This window comes from Salvia hispanica, chromosome 4 (assembly GCF_029641045.1).
Source record: "Salvia hispanica isolate PSC_SH4W2 chromosome 4, Shi_PSC_v1, whole genome shotgun sequence".
In the NCBI taxonomy this organism is placed as follows: Eukaryota; Viridiplantae; Streptophyta; class Magnoliopsida; order Lamiales; family Lamiaceae; genus Salvia; species Salvia hispanica.
The window spans coordinates 54,886,911-54,908,648 of NC_142695.1; the positions used below are offsets into that span (position 1 = coordinate 54,886,911).

Genomic DNA, 21,738 nt, shown 5'->3' on the forward strand with positions numbered 1-21,738 from the left:
TTCAAAAGTTAAATTAATTAACTAAAATATAAAAATCACATGAGCTGGTTATGAAATACGTAAAACTTGAAAGTTTGGAGAAGCCGTGACCTAGAGTAATAGAGATTGACTTATTTATATAAGTTTAGAGAAAGTTAATTTAGTATGTCGTAATTAGTAAATAAATTAGCCTAGTTCTTGAAGCCTAAATGGTTAAACCTAATTTAAAAAATGCTTTAAATAATAAATTGGATATTCGGGTAATATCCGATACCCATTCGGGTTACCCAATACCCGATTTATCTTAAATTTCAATACTCAATCCCATACCCGATCCCATAAAATTGGATATTGGGTATCCAGTACCCGGCGGATATCGGGTCGAGTACGGGTAAACCCAATACCCAATATCCGTATTCCCACCCCTAACTTCTAGTGTGAATGCACTTTATAGATGAACTTTCAACTCCTGTGTTTAAATTAACTCAATTAATCACTTAGTTTAGATCATTTATAAATGGTCATTAATATGTACTTTACAATCTTTAAATGATTATACTAAACTATATTATAATATTCAAATACCAGTCATAATTGAATATTGCAACCTACAATAGGATTTTTTTTAGTTTCTCTTCATCTATGTACTCTTATTAGTTACAATTGATTATAATTAGTTGTCATGCATAATTTTCAAATTTAGGTGTCATTATATTATAACCATAATTGTTTTATTTAATAGTAATACTTAAATTTAACATTTCCAATTCTTTTTAAATTAGTCCCATCAACCATACTTTCTTTGTAGAAGCCCATTGGTCACGACTAATAAGCCACTTTTATTTTGGGCCTAAACAATTGTTGCAGAAAATTGATTAAAGTTTAAAATAAAACCATAAATTATTTTTCGAAATCTCTTTTATTTATGTTTCACTCTTTTACACGTGGCAAAATTCAAGCCTCCTTATCCCCTTCACCCTCACAGAGCTGCCATGGCGAAATTGGGTTTTGCAATGTGCGTGAAATCTTCAATTCCACTCCATCACACTCCCTCATCTTGCTCAAATTCAGGCAGCGGCGCCGCTATAACAAGGCGAAAATCACTAATCTTCACTACTTCTTTCCTCGCTACATATTTGCATTGCCATCAAAATCCAAATCTCTCCACTCCTCCACCTGCCATCGCTCAACAATTCGATGATCTCGATCAAGAAGAAACTCGTGTTGTTCAAATTTTCCAGGTTTTACTCTTTCTATCTCGATACAATCTCGATTAAATAGTTGTATTTAATTTAGGATATGGCTGTTAATTGTTGGTTTGCACAACCCTAACTAAGAGGAATTTTGCATTTTGCCTAAATGTAGGAAACTTCATCTTCTGTTGTGTACATAAAGGATATCGAATTGGCTGAAATTCCAAAGAGCAGTTCTGGAAATAATATTGGTGAAGATGAGGATGATAATGCAGAAGTGGAAGGGACTGGTTCTGGTTTCATTTGGGATAAATTTGGTCACATTGTAGGTTTTAATCTCCCTTTTCTTTAGTTTTTTTGCTCAACATTTATGAATTAAACCATACAATGAGCATTGATTATGATTAAGTTCTTAAATGAGATTACACACTTCACTATTGTGTATGGTATTCAACTATTCATAGCCATTTTTATGGACTCCGGGGAAAAGAAACATGTCCCACATCGGTTGTGAAAATGAGCTATATTTCCCGGTAATCTAGTCTTTGGGGATGAGTTCTCGTATTTGGGGATGAGTTCTCGTATTTCGTTTGTAACACGTTACTAAACACTTTCTAAGGCTTGAATATATTGGCATAACTGATACTAACTGAAAGCCATAAAGATTTTATTGCCTGATCACTTGTGTTATTTCCTAACAGGTGACGAACTATCACGTGGTTTCCAAACTGGCAACGGACACGAGTGGATTACAACGTTGTAAGGTTCTCTTTGTTCATTTTTATGCTGAGCACTACCTTACAATCAAGATTTCAGCAGCTAAGGTTCTTGACTGGTTAAGATATTCGTAAGGACAGTTCTTCTTGTTTGTTGCTTCAGGTATATTTAGTCGATTCTGGAGGCAAAAGTATCACTAGGGAAGGCAAGATAGTTGGCTTTGATCCAGACTATGATCTTGCTGTTCTCAAGGTGCTAATATGAGTATAAATTTCTTCTACATATGTGTGTTGCTTTTGCTGTCTACATTTTTCTGAGCAAAGAATGCATCAGCATAGCCATTTCTCGTTTTCCATCTCATCTATTGCCCTCAAATTCGGCCTATTTTCTCCCCGATTTCCTGAGTTTCTGAGTTTTAGTATGTAGAAGATCTCTCATATTTGTATCACTCGATTTCTGTGGCAGGTTGATGCGGTAGGAAACGAGTTAAAGCCAGTGGCAATCGGCACATCCAGCGCGTTACAAGTAGGGCAGAGCTGTTTTGCAATCGGAAATCCATATGGATACGAGAATACTCTTACGACCGGGGTAACAACATATACTCTTTAAAGGAATTCGATTGCTTGATGATGCCATCATGATAACTACTTAAAGAGATGCAATTTTGCAGGTTATCAGTGGATTGGGTAGAGAGATACCCTCCCCCAATGGGAGAGCCATTCGAGGAGCAATCCAAACAGATGCTGCTATCAATGCTGGTAACAGTTCTTGAAATTTCTTGGGGCGTTTCGTCTCTTCATAATGCGATGTATGTTTGCTTCGTTTTGCCTTCCATCAGTCGAGGCTACGTCTCTTCCACCACTGCAGGAAACTCAGGTGGACCTCTGATCAATTCATATGGTCATGTTATTGGAGTGAATACAGCTACCTTCACTCGCAGAGGTAAAGTTTCAACACGATCGCTTCATCTTGACAGAGTTTATGTCTGAGATCATAACCACAAACCTCAGTTACAGTGAAACGATGACAACATTTTGAGCTATTATGCAGGCAGTGGAATGTCTTCCGGTGTGAACTTTGCAATACCCATCGACACAGCTCTGCGCGTCGTGCCTACCCTCATCGTGTATGGAACCCCGTATGCAGATCGTTACTGATAGAGGCAGAGCCAAGCCATGACCACCGTATTTAGGTTGCGTTATATATTTTCTCTAGCACTTTTGAAATGTATATGAATATAATCTCATACATCCAAGCTTGTTTCTAAATATATCATCCCATTCGTCGATAGCTCGCCACGAGACACATTATAACCGCGACGAGATATCGACTCTTGCATTTGTACAAACTTGTATAATGACAATTGGAGATCTCTTTCAATACCAACCTGATTCATAGCCCTATTTCTTCAATTTTCAATCACTCAGTTTCAGAAAATACACATTTTCAAAAGGAAATGCGTCGCTTTAAACGAAACTATCAAACGACGACCTGAAACAAGAGATTGACCGTCCGTTGATATGATCGGTCAGTCGTGGTTTAGGGAGAGCAGAGAGAGCTGATCCTGAATGGAGCAATCGACGTGGCAAGAAGTCCTGCACGACGAGGGGATGAGGATGAGACCGACGCCACGATGCTCCATCGGAGAAGGGGAAGACCGTCTGGTGCTGCGATACTCGACCGCGTCTTGAAGAATGATGTTCCCTTGCTTATCCATACAGTAAAACGAGCCTACGAAGAACCGCCCGTCCTTGATTCCGATCAGCATCCTGCCGTGTATCAGTTTCTTCGCAATCGCCACCGAATTCGATTCAGATCCGTCGCATTTCTCTACCGCCTCGCGATCAGGACCGTCCATCGCAACTGTTCATCAATCAAATTCAATTTGCATTTCAGATCCAGCTCAAATTTCAACTGTATAGATCTATCTGCTGATTTCGACGTTATTTAATTGCATTCAGATTTTTGATTTGGCGTTCGCCTCTTTCTCAGATGAAAAAATAAATCATTCGATAATCGAAAAAAAACCTAAAATTATGCATATATGCTCTTTATCGATTGATTAACGTGATAGAAACATATTTACCTTCGATCTTCTGAAATCGAAAATGGATGCGAAGCTGTGATGTATCCCTTGTGTTGTTGATGTCAGGTATCGCTGGATTTAGGGCATAACAAGTAGATGTAGAATTTTTCTTGTGGAATTTTCGAGGACTGAACAGAAGGATTTCTCTAATCAAAATCTCCTAAAAATTTGAATTCCTTCGATTAATATGGAAATTGGAATTGACGAGGAGAGTAGGGTGAAGAAGATGAAGATTAAGCGGCGCTGTGACTGTGAAATATGTAGTGGGCTTGTTGCATTATTTTGATAGGCCCAGATTTATTCACAAAATTCTCTTTTTAAATTAAATATATTAATACAAGTAATAATGAAAAAATTCAGTATTACTTTTTAAAAATGAAAATTAAAGTTTGAATGGAAAATGATTTCAGTATTACGATTCCTAAGAATATTATTCCTCGTAATATGAGTACTAAATAATAGGATTCATGTATTTGAAAACACGTAAGTAGGGATGTCAATTGGGCTTAACCCACTTGGGTTCGGGTCAATCCACTCGGGTTGTCGGGCTATTTGGGTGCGAGTTTTTCGGGCTGTGAATTTTTCGGGCTATAAATTTTCGGCCATAAACCTAAATCTTTGGGTTTTGAGCTTACCCACGGGCTATTCGGGTCAATAGTAATCTTATATGTTACTTTCTATCCAATCCAATATTCTAAATTATTAAAAAGCAGATTGTCGCAAATAGTAAAGTATTATCAAAGTGATCAAGAGAAATAAAATAATAGCAATTGAAAATTGAAACAAAATAGAAAACATATCGTTTAATTAATAGCACACATGAATCTGACTACAATTAAAGGAAATCATGCATTTCATATAACACTAACTTTCAGTTTGAGAGAGAATACATAATTACCGTATATTCTTCATATCAATGTTGTATTTAATATTGATAATACCAAATATACTTCATACAAGTATATAATCCAAAATTTTAATTATATTTTTATATTAAATGCTCAATCCGTGGGCTAACCCGCAACCCACTCGGGCCAGCCCGCATAACCCGCCGACCCGAAGGGGTTAGTCCTTGTAGCCCGCTTCTGAATATGGGTTGTGATTTTCCGGTCCTAACCCTATGATTTTACCGGGTAATTCAGGTCGACCCGTGGGTTTCGGGCTAGATTGGTATCCCTACATGTAAGGATTATGAATTTATTTCATTTATTAAATATAATCTTTTAAATTGGACAAAATATACAAGATTGTAAAATAAAGTACCATACCATTAAACATTAGACTGATCATTAGCATATTCATGAATGTTCATATAAGTAGATTAATTCAAGCATCACCTCTAACAATTGCATTATTCGATGAAAACAATTACTAGTAAGATACTACTGCAAAATTGATGCAGTTAAGATATAGGAGAAGAAAACAATGGTGTTTCCCAAAAATTGATACAGTTAAGAAATAGAGAACAACTTTTTGTCCTGTGACCTAAAAATACGTTACCTAATTAATTTTTTTCCAAATACAATTGTTTCAATGTGAATAAAATGATTTTATACATTCGATGCATTATTCTTGATTCTCAAGGTAAAAAATATGGTGTTTTCACGGCCAACCCAAGCAGACTTAAAATTAATCAACAAATATTTTCGTCTTAGTTGGAGAACGCATTAAGGTGTGAGAACAATTGCAATTTTGTTTTGCCAATGGTTGACAAACTGAAGAAGGGGAAGAAAGTCACTACCAACGAAGATGATATGTATGCCGTCTTGCATAGTTCTCGGTTTTCTACCAGAGGTGGATAAAGTCGCCAAATTAAGAGCGTATATTTCTAAAATCCTAAATCTAGGAAAAAGAATACCTAGGTTTAGATGTGGAAAAAAATCCTGAAATTTATGGAGTATATAACTTTCCCTAAGTTTTGGAATCAGATTCCTTTCCTTATTTTCTTATAATCTCACCAAATATGGTAATTTAATAATTAGGAATCATATTACTTTTCATATTTTTACCAAACACAAAAGTTATTCATTGTTATCAAATTACTTTCCCAGCATACAATCCTCGTCACGCAATCCTAAATCTTGGAAAAAAGAATACAAGATTAATTTATATTTTTTTTCCCAAAATAATGCTTCGTTAATTTTCATTTTAATTGACTTGTATTAGCTTGTTAACTAAATTGAACCATATTACCAAAATTGAAATCGAGATTTCTTATAGTACTAGTTTGCTATCTGGTGAGGATCACCTAGACCTAATCCTACAACTACAACATCTCCTATAATATATATTTGGGTGTAAATTTATGCCATGTACAAATTTTAATTCTAAAAATCCATCTGGTTAATAACTTAGTATAATAAAATAGTGCATTTGATTAATTGTTTTACTGTATAAAGAGAATTTAAAATTATCATCAGGCTGACTTTTATCAAAACATATCTGACGATTTACCCTTTTTAACTGTACAAATCTATCTATTTACGGATTGGGTACAAAACTGTGCAATCTAATGAAGTCTTTTACAGTTTTAGAACATAAAAATTGATTCTTTTTTAACATAAATTTTATCAAAAGCTATTTGTATGTAAACGGTTATGCCATTTTTATTCCATTGACTGACATCTTCATCGCTCTGGCGACTCAAATACTATAATGTTTGATACGCTGTAATTTTTAAGCGTGCATATTCCTGATTTAGGGTTTTTCGCCGAGCTGTGGTTTCTGGTAATATTTTTTTTTAATCTCGCATTTGGTAAAAAATTGGCTTGTTTTCAATCTATATGTGGCGAATTTTCTGCATTTGCTCCACAATTGTTGATTCATCACTGCCTTAGCTGATTCAGATTATTAGTTTATATTCGGTTTTGGTGTTTTTTTTCATCTTATTTGGGGCTTATTGTGTTTGTTAGGATTACTTATTTGATTCTTTTATCTAGAGAAGAGTTTTAGATGATAGATTCATGCTGTTTACTGTGTGTGTGTGTGAAGTGATGTTGAATTCATTTATACTGTATTTTATCTCCAATGTTCTGTTGCAATTTTAATGTTCAATGTTTTGATTCAATGGTTGAATAATTGGAGGCTTGTGTTCAGTGAGCAATGGGTGAGAGTGGGAAGCGTCATCGTTCATATCGGGATGATGCAGACGGAAGGAACCAGAAGAGGAGAACTGATAGGGATAGGGAGAGGGATGAAAGGGGAAACGATGAAGTGATAGTGTACAGAATTTTGTGTCCGGATACTGTTATTGGGAGTGTGATTGGGAAGAGTGGGAAAGTGATTAATTCCATCAGGCAAGACTCGAGGGCAAAGGTGAAAGTGGTGGATCCATTTCCAGGTTCTAGAGACAGAGTTATTACTATCTATTGCTATGTGAGGGAAAGGGAGGAGCTTGATGTGGATGATGAGTTCAATGATAACCGGCTTCTTTGTCCCGCACAAGATGCGCTGCTCAGGGTGCATGGCGCGATTGCAAATGCTGTAGCTGCACTTGGAGATTCAGACACGAGGAGGAGAGACAGAGAGAGGGAGGAATGTCAGCTTCTAGTTCCATCTAGCCAGTCTGCTAATATTATTGGGAAATCTGGTGCAACGATTAAGAAATTGAGGAACAAGACAAGGACGCACATCAAGGTTAATCCTAAGGATGCTGGTGATCCATCTCATTCTTGTGCGCTGGAGTTTGACAATTTTGTTATGGTTAGTTGACTCTTGAAACGAAAACAAAGAGCTTGAAGCGTGAATAACTTATCTTGTCTTGAATGCAATTTTATACTTTTCGTTTTTTCACTTGATTGGTTGGATGTGGATGATTAGTTAATGTAATCCACATAAATGCAGGCTGTTAGTTTACCTGATTATGTATGTCGTTGCTCATTGTTAGATATCTGGTGAGCCCGATGCGGTCAAGAAAGCACTTTTTGCCATTTCTGCGATTATGTACAAGTTTACAGCAAAGGAGAGCATTCCTCTTGACACTTCTGTCCCCGAAGCACCTCCAAGCTTCATTATTCCATCAGATGTTCCAATGTATCCTGCTACTGGGATTTATTCAAGTGTAGAGCCCATTAACCATGCTAGACCAATGCCTTCTAGCTTACGTCCTTCACACGCACACGATATCCCAGGCTATGCTGATGCCCGGGGAACTTGGCCAATATATTCATCTGCTCTCCCGATGGTGTCTGGTTATGGTGGTGCGTCGCGTTCTGAGGAACTAACCATAAAAGTGTTGTGCCCCTCCAACAAGATTGGTCGCGTTATTGGGAAGGGTGGAAGTTCTATTAAAGGTATAAGGCAAGAGAGTGGTGCTCGTATTGAAGTTGAGGACCCCAAGGCCAACCATAGTGAGTGTGTCATCACTGTGAGCTCCTATGAGGTATTTCTGCCAAAACAATATGTGCATACAACGCATTTACATTTTCTGTAGTATCATTTTGGTGCTACTTGCTTAGTTGCTTATGCATTTTTTCGGCTTTTTGTCTTACTTTACTTACTAACCCTGTTGTTTATTTTTGAATAGTCATCAGAAGATTTGAAATCCATGGCAGTTGAAGCTGTTCTGTTGTTACAAGGAAAGATAAATAGTGAAGATGGTGATACTGTAACTATGCGGCTCCTTGTTCCGTCAAAGGTTATTGGCTGCATCATTGGGAAAAGTGGTTCGATAATCAATGAAATTCGGAGAAGAACTTTAGCAGATATACGAATTTCTAAAAGCGAGAAGCCTAATTTTGATGGTGGAGATGACGAACTTGTTGAGGTGAAATTAGTTGTATTATACTTTTGCAGTCTGAAAGTATCCCATGTTTGTTTTCTTATTCATGTCAAAATGTGTAACTTACGCAGGTGTATGGACAAGTTGGTAATCTGAGAGATGCACTTATTCAGATTGTTTTGAGGCTCCGAGATGATGTATTGAAGGATAGGGAAGACATGCACAATGCTTCTACTGGTGTTGGGGCATTATATGCTGGTGGTGCATCTCTTCCAATGTCATCAGTTTTCCATGGTGGACACTCTGGTGCTGCATTAAGTTATGACGAAAGAGCTGAAGCAGACAGTGGTTTGCGATTACTTTCCCCCCGCGGATATGGATATGGGTCCTTATCAGTATGCTTCTAATTTTTTTTTTTGTTTAATTTATTGCATATAAAGATGAAAAAGTGAAGCATAATGTAAGTAACTTATAACAACATTCAGATTACTGAAATTTGCAATTAGTGTGTCGGTGTACTCAGCTTCAGCTGCTATAATTATCTTATTTTTTCTGATTTGACTACCACGTTCTCTACAGTTATATTGGCCTTGATATCAGTAGTGTCCTTCATAAATCACTTCAGTGGTTTGCTTTACTATGTGGAATCGTATTTATTAAATTGTTGATTACATTGTTGGCAAGTTGATACTAGCGTCCAATTGGAAGATTGTCGATATTGTCATGAGTTCATGGTACACTAATGAATAAATGTTCGGCAGAATTTTGTGAACCTTCTCCTTTTGGAAAGATCTTATATTTTTCGCCATTATGGGTTGATGAAATATTTTATGAGTGGAAACTGATCGGGATTAATAAAAGAGTCTTACTATGGCTTTTGCACCTTCTATGCTGTGAAAGCTCATCTATCTCAGTAGTGATTTGTTATACTTCTGTGACTTCTGTCTGGACTCCTGTGCATAAATATTAGTCGTTTCGGATAACTAAGAAATATATGCATGCCAAACTTTTGTTATTTGTATTTTGCAGTTACCATGAGTTTCTTGGTCCAAGGTCGTTAATATGCAACACCCGATTACAATTGTTTGGTTTCTTTTTATAGATGGAGGACACTGGCTATGGATCTTTGCCTTCACATTCGGCATCACTATATTCAGGGTTAGTCACTCTCGACTTGAGTCCTTATTTCGTGTTTTTATTCTTAATGCCCTTATATGATTAAAATCTTGGCTTAAATCAGGTTGTCTCGGCCATCTGTGTTGGAAATGGTCATCCCTGCACATGCGATAGGTAAAGTAATTGGAAAAGGCGGCACAAATATTGAGAATATACGCAAGGTAAATTGTTGTTTCTCGATGCATCATGCGTGAAATTGAAAATATTCTCATATTTTATTAATTCTGGTCTCACATACTTCGTGCCATTGTGTTGACTTGTGTTTCAGTTTTGTTTCTTGATCAAGTTAATACATTAAAAGTTTGTCGTTTTCCTAGTGATCTTGGTCCAGCAGCTTGGCTAAGTTGTCTGTTAGAATGGGATTCTTTATTAATTTCTTGTCATTCTATTAATTTTCATTTATTGGACATTTTTCAAATCTTTACCGCAAATTATTTGACTCTGAGTGGACCTCATGGTTGTTCAATATGCCCTTCATATTCACATATTGGCTCACCTCATCTGGATGCTTTATTCTTTGCTAGATATCTGGAGCAGCTATTGATATTCCAGATTCCAAGTCTTCGCGAGGCGATCGTGTGGCTATAATATCTGGCACCTCCGAGGAAAAGCGTGCTGCTGAAAACTTGATTCAAGCATTCATTATGGCCACTTAAGGTTCAAGGGTAGCTCCATTCGTATGAAATTGAAACTAGTTCATATCTGCGGTTTGTGAACAAAGGTTACTTCTCTCATCCTCCTTTAGGTCCCGTTCGTGGAGATCAATCTTCTTCTTAGGCTTCCGGTGGATTCTCATCTCCTCTATAGGGATTCTTATGAAGAGGCTTCTAAAAAGTTTTACATATCTATTTCTAAGTGGTATCAACTCTAGTGGCTGCATGATAAGGATATATTCGTTCATCTGCAGCAGCATCATAAGAGAATAGGAAATTTCATTCCTATTCGTTTCATTCGTCAGACTCTTCTTAAAATCTTATTTGTTGACTTGATTTTCAAGATCGTGACACATAATCTTATGTATTCCTTCCTTGCTTGCTGCTACTGCTTCTGTCTTATTGTTGTGCCTCTAATCAATGTTCTCTTCCTCATGTGCCTCTCCGTGCTCATCGTGCTTTTAGTGATAAGCTCAGAATGGCCTCTCTCTTAATAAAATGCACTGCTTCTGCTCTGGCAAGACAATATCTATCAATCATAAGCTACAAATTCCAATATGCCTGTTGTTGAATAGCTTGCGTTGGTTTCCTCATTAGCTTACTAATCTGATCCAATGTTATGTTGTTTCATGTCCTCTAAATCTCTACTCAAATCCTCTAGAAGGTCCATTGACATGTTCTTTACAGGAATAGAAAATGTTACAATATGACATTCGCTTACCCATAATCTTCATTTGGAAGTTTATATTTTACCTTGTTTCAATTATAATCAATTGGACCCTTAGTAGCAGACAGTATTGTTCTATTTTACATCAGGTATGGCCCATACTACCTTTGTTTTACTGGCCTGCATAGGCTTATACTGAACCGACAAACACGAAGATTAAGATCAGTCCTAGCTCATTTATCAAGACATTAAAGTAATCCTTTCTACTATGAGTGAATGTGATTTTGGATCCTAAACTTACTTTCTTCCTAATCCCTGTGTTCACATTATTATTATTATTCACATACTGTCCTCATCCTTGTACACGAGATCAAGTCTGTCTCAATTGAAAAGACTCTTCACCTTCAGATTCTCGATAGGCTTTAGATCTGGGCCGCAGAGCTCATTCTCAATCTAGTTAGTGCAAGTGGTTTGCGTAGTTTCTAATCTGCATTTGTCTAACATATCTGCTTTGAATAATAGAGGTTATGCTGTTTCTGAATCAGAATAATCCTTGAACCTAAAAGCTCTGCTGCATATGTGAGGTTTGACGTTATGCTTGTGTAGTTGGGAATTCGGTGCAATTTAATTTTCTTTCATATTCCTCAACTTTGTTCTTAGTAAAACAGAGTAAGAGTTTCGTGATCTGGTGAGTACTTAAATCTGCTTGATTCTCACCAATGGCTTATCTGCTAGAATAGTTATATGCTAACAAGTCTAGTTCTTAAGTATATCAGGTTTAAACCAATTCGCATTGCTTCTCACTTTTGATGAAATTTCATTAGTTAATTACACGGTCTCTTTATGCCCTCGTTTCGTTTTCTTGACATGAAACAAACCTTATTAGTCGCCCTACATGATCATGTCTTAGTCTATTCCCGATTAAGGTCTCCATGCCTGTGAAAGCTATGGTAGATGGGTTAGTCTAGTAGATCTTGAGTTTCTTACCTGCCGATGGCATAATCTTAGTCTTAGATTTGGCTATGCCGTTATGGAATATGGCGGCTGATGGGGATTTTCATTGTTTGTTCGAAGGTGTAAATATATATCCAGTTTAAAGCAACTATTTTAGATTTTGTGAAGCGTTTGAACCAGATTGTTGTAATATTCTTGTATCATATCATGAAATTTTCGTTATATAGGGAAGTTTGTGTACATATGTTAGCAGATATGTGTGTCATTTGTGAATTTACAGTTCACACATTAAAGTCCAGAACTAGAAAGTGTTCTGTTGCATCTGTTGTAAGAGGGAGTTTTATCATTTTATGTAAGATGATCGGACAGGTCAAGAGCTGTCCAAATATGAGTACAAAATCTTGTAGTATCATTGGACAAGGTCTTAAATTTGTATGTTTAGCTTGCTTGAACCATCAAACTTGTGTGACACAAGTTATTGACTTTATTCTTTGGATCACGCTGTGCTATAAACACTCAAGAATGGGTTCAATGTGGTAGCATAACCCTTTGTAATGATTAAGGTGAGTAAGTCCATCGATCTACTCCGTTCCCTCATAGTTGAGTCATTTTTTCATTTCGGAAAGTTCCCTCATAGTTTAGTCATTTCCATATATAGTAGTAGTAACTTTTTTTTATCTTTCTTACTTTACTTTCTCTTTTATTCACTTTTTTACTTTGTTATCTCTACCTTTTTCTCTTTCTTAATTTTTTATCTTTATTTATTTAACACACTCAATATTTATTTCTTAAACTCCGTGGTGCTGAAAAGTTTCGTCTCAATTATGAGGGAACGAAGGGAGTATGTATGTACCGGTAGAAGATTCAATATGTGATATGTTGTGTAAAAGAGTGATGTTATTTAGCCAAAGTTGTGATTCGAATAAATATTGATTTATTTGCTAGTGCTTTAGTAACACATTCATATTAATGATAAATAACCAAATTTTGTACAACCAAAATAAGGTTATATTAATAATTTGATGGATTAGTTATATATTAAAATTATAAATATAGTAAGTGGATAAGTTAAAAAGACTTATTAGCCTTTAACCTCATTTTTTATATTTATATTTGAATTTTCTTTCTATATTTGTTTTTAATATTTGAATTAAAGTATGCACTAATTATATTTATGGTTCTAAAAATTTTAAAAAATTATACAAAAATTATAAATATATGACCACAATATTATGCACTTTCCATGTATTATATATGCATCTAAATATTTTAATTAAATGCATAAATAAATCTATTTTTGTTAAATAAACTAGATTTTGGTTGTACAAAATTTGGTCACATAGATTTGTTGAATTTTTAATAGTTAAAAAAATTGTTAGTACTCCCTCCGTTCCATAGTAATGGAGCAAAACTTTTCGGCACGGAGATTAAGAAAAATTGTGTTAGATTAGTTAAAGTAAAGAGAGAATAAAGTGAAAAATGAAAAAGGTAGAGAGATGAAGATAAAAAAAAGTAAGAGAGAGTAAAGTAGGTGTGGAAAAATGTGTTAATTTTTACTAAAAAGGGAAATGACTCTATTACTATGGAATGGACGGAAATGGAAAAACGCCCCTATTATTATGGAATGGAGGGAGTACTTCTTTATAAGCATGAAGAGATAGTAATGTAAAGAGATTTGGGATAATTTTATTATTATTTTGTTTACAATTGGTCAACACATTTCACTCTCACACAAATGATTGATACTTACGAGTAATATTTTGAATTTTAAGTAAGTAATGATTGCGGACCATATACTACTCTAGTTTACATCCACTACTACGGATAAGGTTTTAAATCAAAATGGATTAAAAAGGATAAATAAAAAAAAAGTTGCTGAAATATTCGTAGTGAACAATTAACACCTTTTATTAAAGATAAATTTAGAATAAATAAATAAAAATGAATTTTGATACACCAACTAAATTTTAAAAGAAAACAAAACTATTTTTATGGACAAATCTTGTAGTATTTGCTATATACACTTGTTATTTATACTTTTTCTATCCCACCATAATCAACGCGTATTTCTTTTTGAATCATCCTTATTTTGATGGTATATTCTATCCCTCTCTTAATTTTATCATCTCTCTTTTTTCTTTATTTTTTTTCTCATTCCTACTTTATTCTTTATCCATTTGACTAACTAAACAATACATCTAAAAACTTGTTTTCAAAAGAAATGTCACATATATCGAGACGAAAAGACTAGTACTTATTTCTTTCATTTGAATTTAATTTTTGAGACGGAAAGAATAGTATTCCCTCCGTTCCACAAAGTTTGTCCCATTTTACCATTTTTATCTGTCCCACAAACTTTGTCCCAATTGGAATCATTTCAAATATAAACATTAAATACACTCCTCAGTCTCCTTAACGTTGGATCCTTATTCCACTATATATCTCCATTTAATATAAAGTCAAATAATTTCTTAAAACACGCTCCAGGTCAAATTAAGATACACTTTATAGTACAGAGATATACACTTTATAGGACAGAGATAGTACTTATTTCTTTCATTTGAATTTAATTTTCATTATGCACTTGCATTTGACAATATGAAAAAATAAAAAATATAGTGTGAGTATCGAGCACATGAGTACCTAATCAGGTGTCGCCGTATCGTTACCCTATGATCAAATTTGAAATTAAAAAAAAAATCCCAAAACACACAAAGTAACTGACATCGTACTTGGGCATAATGTGACAAATAAGTGCAGCTGATTGGGATTTTTGGGAAAGTGTAATCTTTATCCAAACCCACAAAAAGGAAAGCGGAAGGATTCAACTACAACTCACACCCCCACGGATTAATCGGTACGAGATTCAAGGATCGTCCCTGTTTGATCCGATTCGATGGCGTCGAAGAAGCCTATTCAATGTTTGGTGGGGGGAGCACTGAGAAGGGCAAGAAACATGGCCACAGTCGCTCAGAGCACCGCCCCTTCACCTCACTCTTCTCAGCATCTCATCGACTTGGAATACCAGCGCAGCGCCCACAAGTATACACCCCTCTCTTTTCATTGTGTGTTTTGATCATTTTTGTTGTAAAGATTGGATTTTTATTGAATTCTTGCTAGGTGTATGGGAATTTTGGAAGCTCCCATGTTTTGTAACACTCTGATAATAACATAACTAGCCGCAGTTTTTGTGGAGAAGATGGTTGGAATGATTTTGGTTTCTGTCTCATGCTTTGTGTTGTTTTTTTGATCCCTTTTTTTGTGAAGATTGGGTTTTTATTGAATTGTTGCTAGGTGTATGGAAATTTGGAAGCTCCCATGTTTGTTGGTAACACTAAGAATATACCATTACTAGTCACAGTTTTTGCGGAGAAGTTGATTCGAGATTATTTTGTTTGTTCTTGATAATATTCCTGTTTTTGAGATATTGAGGCTATTGGTATTTGAAATAGATTTGAGTGAAGTGTAGTAAAACTGTTTCAATGGTTGTTAATTTGTGCCTTACATGATCGTCTACTAGTTTTATCGTGATAATCTTCCTGCTTTTTGAGATATTGAGGCTATTGGTATCTGAAATCGATTTTGAGTGAAGTGTTGTAAAACTGTTTCAAAGGTTGTTAATTTGTGTGTTACATGATTGTCTACTAGTTTTATCATTGTAGTTTTCCTATTTTTGATGTATTGAGGCTATTGGAATTTGAAATAGATTTGATTGAAGTGTAGTAAAATTGTTTCAAACGTTGTTAATTTGTGTCTTAGATGATTGTCTACTACTTTTGCTGTATTCATTATTCTTCATTGAAATCTAAGCATCGAAATTTGGATTGTTAAGACTTATGAGTGTTTTCCCCTCATAGGTTTCCATGCTTCTTGGAGCATATTTATAGTCCCACTCAAAATATGAAAAAATCATTCAAATTTAGAACTCACATAAAATGAAATTTCCAAGTGCTTCGTCCTGAGAATGAATTTTGTGATGGCGAAAAGAAATTCGTTGCAGTTTGATTTTCACAGTTTTTTCTGTTGTCTTAGCGTAACGCTGATTGCCTGTGGTTGTGCTGCAGTTACCATCCTGTTCCAGTTGTCTTCTCTCAAGCCAAAGGATCATCCATATGGGACCCGGAAGGCAAACGATATATAGACTTCCTCTCAGCTTATTCTGCAGTCAATCAGGTATTACACAGAACAAAAGATAATGTATTTGCATTTTTTCCTTGCCATGTTTTTCTTGCAATGAACCCTTCATCCTGATTTTCATTGAAAAACCTTATACTTGTACCTTAGAGACAAAAACCTCTTGAAGATACCACGAAACTATGTACGTATTCACATGTAATCATAATTTCCAATCATGAGTGCCTTCTTCGTATTCATTCTTGTTCATTCAATGTCAATAGGCACAGAAAGGGTGGTAATCGAATGTGTTATAGTCTTGTAGATTGATTATTCTGACCATATGTTATTTATCGGTTTAATAATAACTTATAAACTATGATTCTATTGTAGGGACATAGTCATCCCAAGATCATGAAGGCAATGGTGGAACAGGCCGAAAAGCTTACTCTAAGTTCCCGAGCCTTCTACAATGACAGATTTCCCGTATTTGCTGAGCGTCTGACCAGTATGTTCGGGTACGACATGGTCCTGCCAATGAATACTGGTGCAGAAGGCGTAGAAACAGCACTGAAGTTAACAAGGAAGTGGGGATATCTCAAAAAAGGAATTCCAAGAGACGAGGTATAGAACTTTTTAGCTATTTCACTGTATTGTGGTCATGCTTAACGAAACTTTGGTCATGGCAGGCCATTATTGTTTCATGTTGTGGCTGCTTTCACGGTCGTACATTAGCTGTTATTTCTATGAGCTGCGATAATGATGCAACCCGTGGTTTTGGGCCCTTGCTACCAGGCCACCTCAAAGTTGATTTTGGTGACTCTGCAGCACTTGAGAAGCTATTCAAAGGTTTCGCAAAATCTTTTTGCATTTTTAAGGACTTTGATATCTGGTGATGTAAACTAATCTTTTTATCTTATGTTGACAGAGAAAGGAGATCGAATTGCCGGTTTTCTGTTTGAGCCTATTCAGGGAGAGGCAGGGGTAATTCATCTCTCAGGATTGAAAATTTGGATTATTTTGTGCATGTGAATATGGCTCATTTTCTCGTAATCGTTTACTATTCCTACTGACATCTGTCTTAAATGATTTTGAGGATTGATGACAATTTTGTTTTCTGTAGGTCGTCATTCCTCCCGATGGTTATCTGAAATCTGTTAGAGACCTTTGCTCAAAATACAATATTCTGATGATTGCTGATGAAATACAAAGTGGCTTAGCACGTTCCGGGAGAGTTCTGGCTTGTGACTGGGAAAATGTTCGCCCCGACGTCGTAGTAAGAACTTGTTGATTACAATTACATGAATTAATTCCAAACTCCCCTCCCTTCTGCATTGCCTTGAATCTTTAGACAAGTACATGCATCACACATTATCCTTGTTCGTTTCTCTTTGGATAATCACTCATTCTCGATGATTCACACTGGTTGTCTTGTTAAGATATTGGGAAAGGCATTGGGTGGTGGAATGCTGCCAGTTAGTGCAGTTCTCGCGGATAAAGATGTTATGCTCTGCATACAGCCCGGGGAGCACGGAAGGTTAGTAATCTGAAGCTATTCTATGTCCACTTTCATCTCTCACTCGCTTCTTCTGTTGATTATTTTCGAGCTTATGACTTGTGTCGGATTCTAAACATTAACTCTTTCAAAATTGTCAATATACGATGCTCATTTCCTTCTCTAAGGGATGAAGACGGTTTCAAAATTCTCGATCCACTGCAGATGGAGCCTTAGAGGCTTACCAGTATTTTCTGTAGTGATTGTGTATTTATTAAGAATAATCTTACTGTCTATCGTCTATCATCTGTGTTCTTATCTTTCGTGCAGCACCTTTGGGGGGAATCCTTTGGCGAGTGCAGTTGCTATTGCATCGCTGGATGTGATAAGGGACGAGAAACTGGCCGAGAGGTATCACTCAATCCAATTATCAAGTCTCTGAGATTCTTGAATTTTATCATATGATAATCTTTGTGTTTGTGTTTCTTCCATTTGTACGCTTTTTTTTTCAAGTTAAACCAACCATATCTCGTCTTAAACGCTGCCAATTGGATTTTCGAATACCCCTTTCGAATTTAAGCTGTTATGAGATTCGAACGTTTCTATTATAGGTCTGCAAAATTGGGAGAGGAGCTCAGAGAACAACTTTTGAAAATTCAGAAGCAATTCCCCGACCTTATAAAAGAAGTGCGCGGGAGAGGCTTGTTCAACGCTGTCGAGCTCAATAGCAAAGCCTTGTTCCCCGCAACCGCCTATGATGTATGCCTGAAGCTAAAAGAGAGAGGAATTCTCGCTAAACCTACTCACGAATCCATTATCCGACTAACCCCTCCACTCTCGATAAGGTAGGGAGTCGAGTTGGCAGCTTCCTGATCTTATATAGCTTCAGTTATGGTTTTGAATTTTCTTTACTTAATCTGTATTAATGGTAAATAATGTCTAATTCTTCGACACCGCCTTATTCATCAGTTCGGATGAGCTCAAAGAGGGCTCGAAAGCCTTGCAGGACGTGTTGGAACTCGATCTGCCAAAGATCAAGAAAGAGAAGCCAGCTACCGCTTCTTCTCATACAGCTTCCAATGTGTGTGACCGATGTGGACGCGACCCGTGTGATTCTTTTTGAACACGAACCGGCCAAGATTAATAAACAGAGGAGGCTCAGACGCCGCAATCCCCCTCATGCGGATGCTACATGTACGGCCCTTCAAAACACTCTTCGATTATACGACTGCTATTATCCGTTCCAACTCCTCCCGGCCCAACCCTCGTCTACCATCGACAGCCTTCAGATATATAGGTTTCTTAACTAGATAATACATATGTGGACACCTAAACACATTCTTCGCCAATGCTAGATAGGATCAGGTAGCGCGGTCGAGTGTGGGCCCGTTCTCGTTGGAGCTCTCGCCCTTTTAGTTACGAATAATGTATTGCGTAACGATTCTCTTGAACTTGGTAGCTCCAATAATGCAGCTAAATTTGGTAGCTCTTTGGCTATAGCTTTACTCGTTATGTCGGAGGGTCTGCAATGTTGTGTTGGCACTGTGTGTAATTTTTATACGACGTTGCACCTGTCTTAAATCTATTTCGCTTAAATCTATTTTTAACCAAAGTAAAATTACCATTGTAATTTACACACAGTTGTAAAAAAGTCTTAAAAATCTATCAAAAAAATTGAAATAAATGCAAAATGCGAAATGATGAAGGAATGTGACATGAGGTTGATGTGTCGTTATTGTTTATGGGAATGTTTGATGAGATTATGATTTCATAGCATGCCCATCAATCTCTTATTAAAGCCCAAGCAATTGGATTGAAAAAAATTCATTTAAAATTCTGAACTATAGTCCATAAAAATTTATATCCCATTAACGTAGATGTGGAATAAATAAGATCAAGTTGTGGTTAACGTGGGGCTTCAAATGTCTTCTTCCCATTGGCAGTGAAGAAGGTTTTATGGGAATGGGTTCATCTTTATGTTATCAATTCCAAAAGTTGTTTTCAAGGGAATCTATCAAACATTTAAGTAATTAATTAAGCAAATAAATAAATGATATGATAAAAATATGATGGTGGAACATTACATGGACCATTAATATGATTATTCCCGACCTAAAAGAGAGGGAAAATTTTAAATGAAAAGGAGAGAATTCTTTTGAGGTAGACATTTTCATTTGCTATCTTTTTCCAATTTATTGGTCGGACAAATTAGATGGTGTTGAATCTTCTATTTCTTTAATTAATTTCGAAGGTTGAAATTTGTGACAGAATTGTTGGTATTGCGACTAAAATTTGAAGTGTTGGCAATCCAAAAATAGAATCGTGGATGAAAATTTGGTAGGTCTAATGTTAGTGCCACAAATTATACATAACATTTTAATTAATAAAATCATTGAATTAAGAGTGAATTATAAAAAAAATCTCCGATAGATGAGTTTTGTGTATTTGCGATAAGGTAGTGATAAAATGCAAACTCATATATTGTACAAACTTCAAACTATGATCTGGACCCTTAAAAAATATCAATAGATGACAAAATAGTAGCAACAGAAAATGTCAACACAATATCAACACAACATCACCCGTGACAATGTGTTGACATTTTCTGTTACTACTATTTTGTCATTTGTTGACATTTTCTAACAGTCCAGATCATAATTTGCAGTTTGTACAATATTTAGAGTTTGCATCTGATTACATTCATTTGCGGTATCCGATAAAAATTAATACTCTCTTCTAGTGACAGAGACAAAGTTTAAGATATTTTTTCACTATTTTTTGGATTTTTTTTTTTGAAATATTTGAGAGGATTATAATTGGAGGTAGAGTAGATCTGTACATGTCAAGATTAATTTTTAACTAACTTTAATTAAAAGTTAATGTCTAAATATGACTCTTCATTATTAAAATATTAAAAATTTTAAATAAATAAAAAATGCTGGTCTTAGTTGATCCAGTTTTTCATGCGATGTTGATTCTATTTGTTTAGTACGGCTTGCACGGCAATGCATGGCTCCATTGATTTCTACTTGAAAACTGTGAAATTTTTGGATCTTTTTTAATTATTGATTAAAATGCCTACAAAAAAGGCTAAATGAATTAAAAATACAATTAAAAAATGGGACATTAGCATCACATAAATAAATATGATCCTAGATTTAAGGTTTTCACAATTGCACATGATGATTGATACCTATTTACCCTACATTGCCATAATTGCACACTTCTTTTTTAAACCCATGTTCCACTTAATTTATTTGCAAGGAAAAAATCTTTCAAAAAGATTGGATATCTTTCTTTATTACTGGTTTCATTCAGTTGATAATTGCACATCTTTTTTTAATCCCATTTTTGTTAAATGGTCAATAGTTTTAATCATTTTTAAATAATGCTCCAATTATTAAACAACCAGTGTGTTTTTGCTAAATGATCACTAGTTTAAAGTATAACACAGCTTTTGTAATCTTATGCGATTTGGGGTGGAAGTATTAGGTGGTGTTATTATGTGCACATGTATATTTTTATAATATTGCATGTGATTTGATTTCAGAATAATTTTGTTACATTTGTCGCCTAAATAATGTAAACTTAATTATATGCGTGCGTGTGTGGTATTAATATTTGCATAACTACTCATTTTGTATTTAGTCTCAACAAAATTTTATTTAAAAGATTCATGAAAAATATATTAATAGTCGGTGCTATGAGTCTTAATACAAAATTAATTAATATAGTAAGAGAAGAGATGTTGAGCAAAAAATGGTTTTGAAATATTATTAATTGAAAATAAACCCCATTTCATTTGAGGGAGAATGTTACTAGTCGAATTTTGGTAAATGGATCAAAATTGAAAAACTTGATTATTTTTATGTAGAAAGAGGGGATACAAAGTCACAAACTTCTTGAATTGATGTAAAAATAACTTTAAAAAGATCACTCTGACCTCAAATAATTAAATTTAATAAAAAGAAAACCTCAAACAATT

The 21,738-nt window shown here is 35.4% G+C and overlaps 4 protein-coding genes across 6 annotated transcripts; 3 read left to right on the forward strand and 1 right to left on the reverse strand.

The window, feature by feature from the left end:
* Window positions 1-918: 918 nt before the first annotated feature.
* DEG5 (DEGP protease 5) lies at window positions 919-3,275 on the forward strand. The gene is made up of 8 exons (XM_048094720.2): window positions 919-1,220; window positions 1,345-1,497; window positions 1,874-1,936; window positions 2,052-2,141; window positions 2,355-2,477; window positions 2,560-2,647; window positions 2,757-2,831; window positions 2,940-3,275. Exons 1-8 carry the CDS (start codon window positions 972-974, stop codon window positions 3,044-3,046), a joined length of 948 nt encoding a protein of 315 aa, XP_047950677.1. The 5' UTR covers window positions 919-971; the 3' UTR covers window positions 3,047-3,275.
* Window positions 3,262-4,248, reverse strand: LOC125196272 (Small nuclear ribonucleoprotein family protein). Its single transcript, XM_048094721.2, has 2 exons — window positions 3,976-4,248; window positions 3,262-3,752 (listed from the first exon to the last, which is right to left on the reverse strand). Exon 2 carries the CDS (start codon window positions 3,745-3,747, stop codon window positions 3,418-3,420), a length of 330 nt encoding a protein of 109 aa, XP_047950678.1. The 5' UTR covers window positions 3,748-3,752; window positions 3,976-4,248; the 3' UTR covers window positions 3,262-3,417.
* A 2,240-nt stretch (window positions 4,249-6,488) lies between these two features.
* On the forward strand, window positions 6,489-12,397 carry LOC125196198 (RNA-binding KH domain-containing protein). 3 transcript variants are annotated; one of them, XM_048094612.2, is made up of 9 exons: window positions 6,489-6,702; window positions 7,072-7,677; window positions 7,862-8,356; window positions 8,501-8,740; window positions 8,827-9,090; window positions 9,798-9,853; window positions 9,936-10,032; window positions 10,396-10,528; window positions 10,617-12,397. In XM_048094612.2, exons 2-8 carry the CDS (start codon window positions 7,078-7,080, stop codon window positions 10,525-10,527), a joined length of 1,884 nt encoding a protein of 627 aa, XP_047950569.1. In that variant the 5' UTR covers window positions 6,489-6,702; window positions 7,072-7,077; the 3' UTR covers window position 10,528; window positions 10,617-12,397. The 3 variants fall into 3 exon arrangements, with proteins under 3 accessions (XP_047950569.1, XP_047950568.1, XP_047950567.1); XM_048094611.2 differs by having other exon boundaries at window positions 7,060-7,677; window positions 10,396-12,397; XM_048094610.2 differs by having other exon boundaries at window positions 10,396-12,397.
* A 2,535-nt stretch (window positions 12,398-14,932) lies between these two features.
* Window positions 14,933-19,238, forward strand: DELTA-OAT (ornithine-delta-aminotransferase). Its single transcript, XM_089069684.1, has 10 exons — window positions 14,933-15,187; window positions 16,210-16,318; window positions 16,652-16,882; window positions 16,948-17,107; window positions 17,187-17,242; window positions 17,382-17,534; window positions 17,698-17,795; window positions 18,084-18,164; window positions 18,365-18,598; window positions 18,723-19,238. The coding sequence occupies exons 1-10, from the start codon at window positions 15,042-15,044 to the stop codon at window positions 18,874-18,876; spliced, it is 1,422 nt and encodes a 473-aa protein (XP_088925810.1). The 5' UTR covers window positions 14,933-15,041; the 3' UTR covers window positions 18,877-19,238.
* The last annotated feature ends 2,500 nt before the right edge of the window (window positions 19,239-21,738 follow it).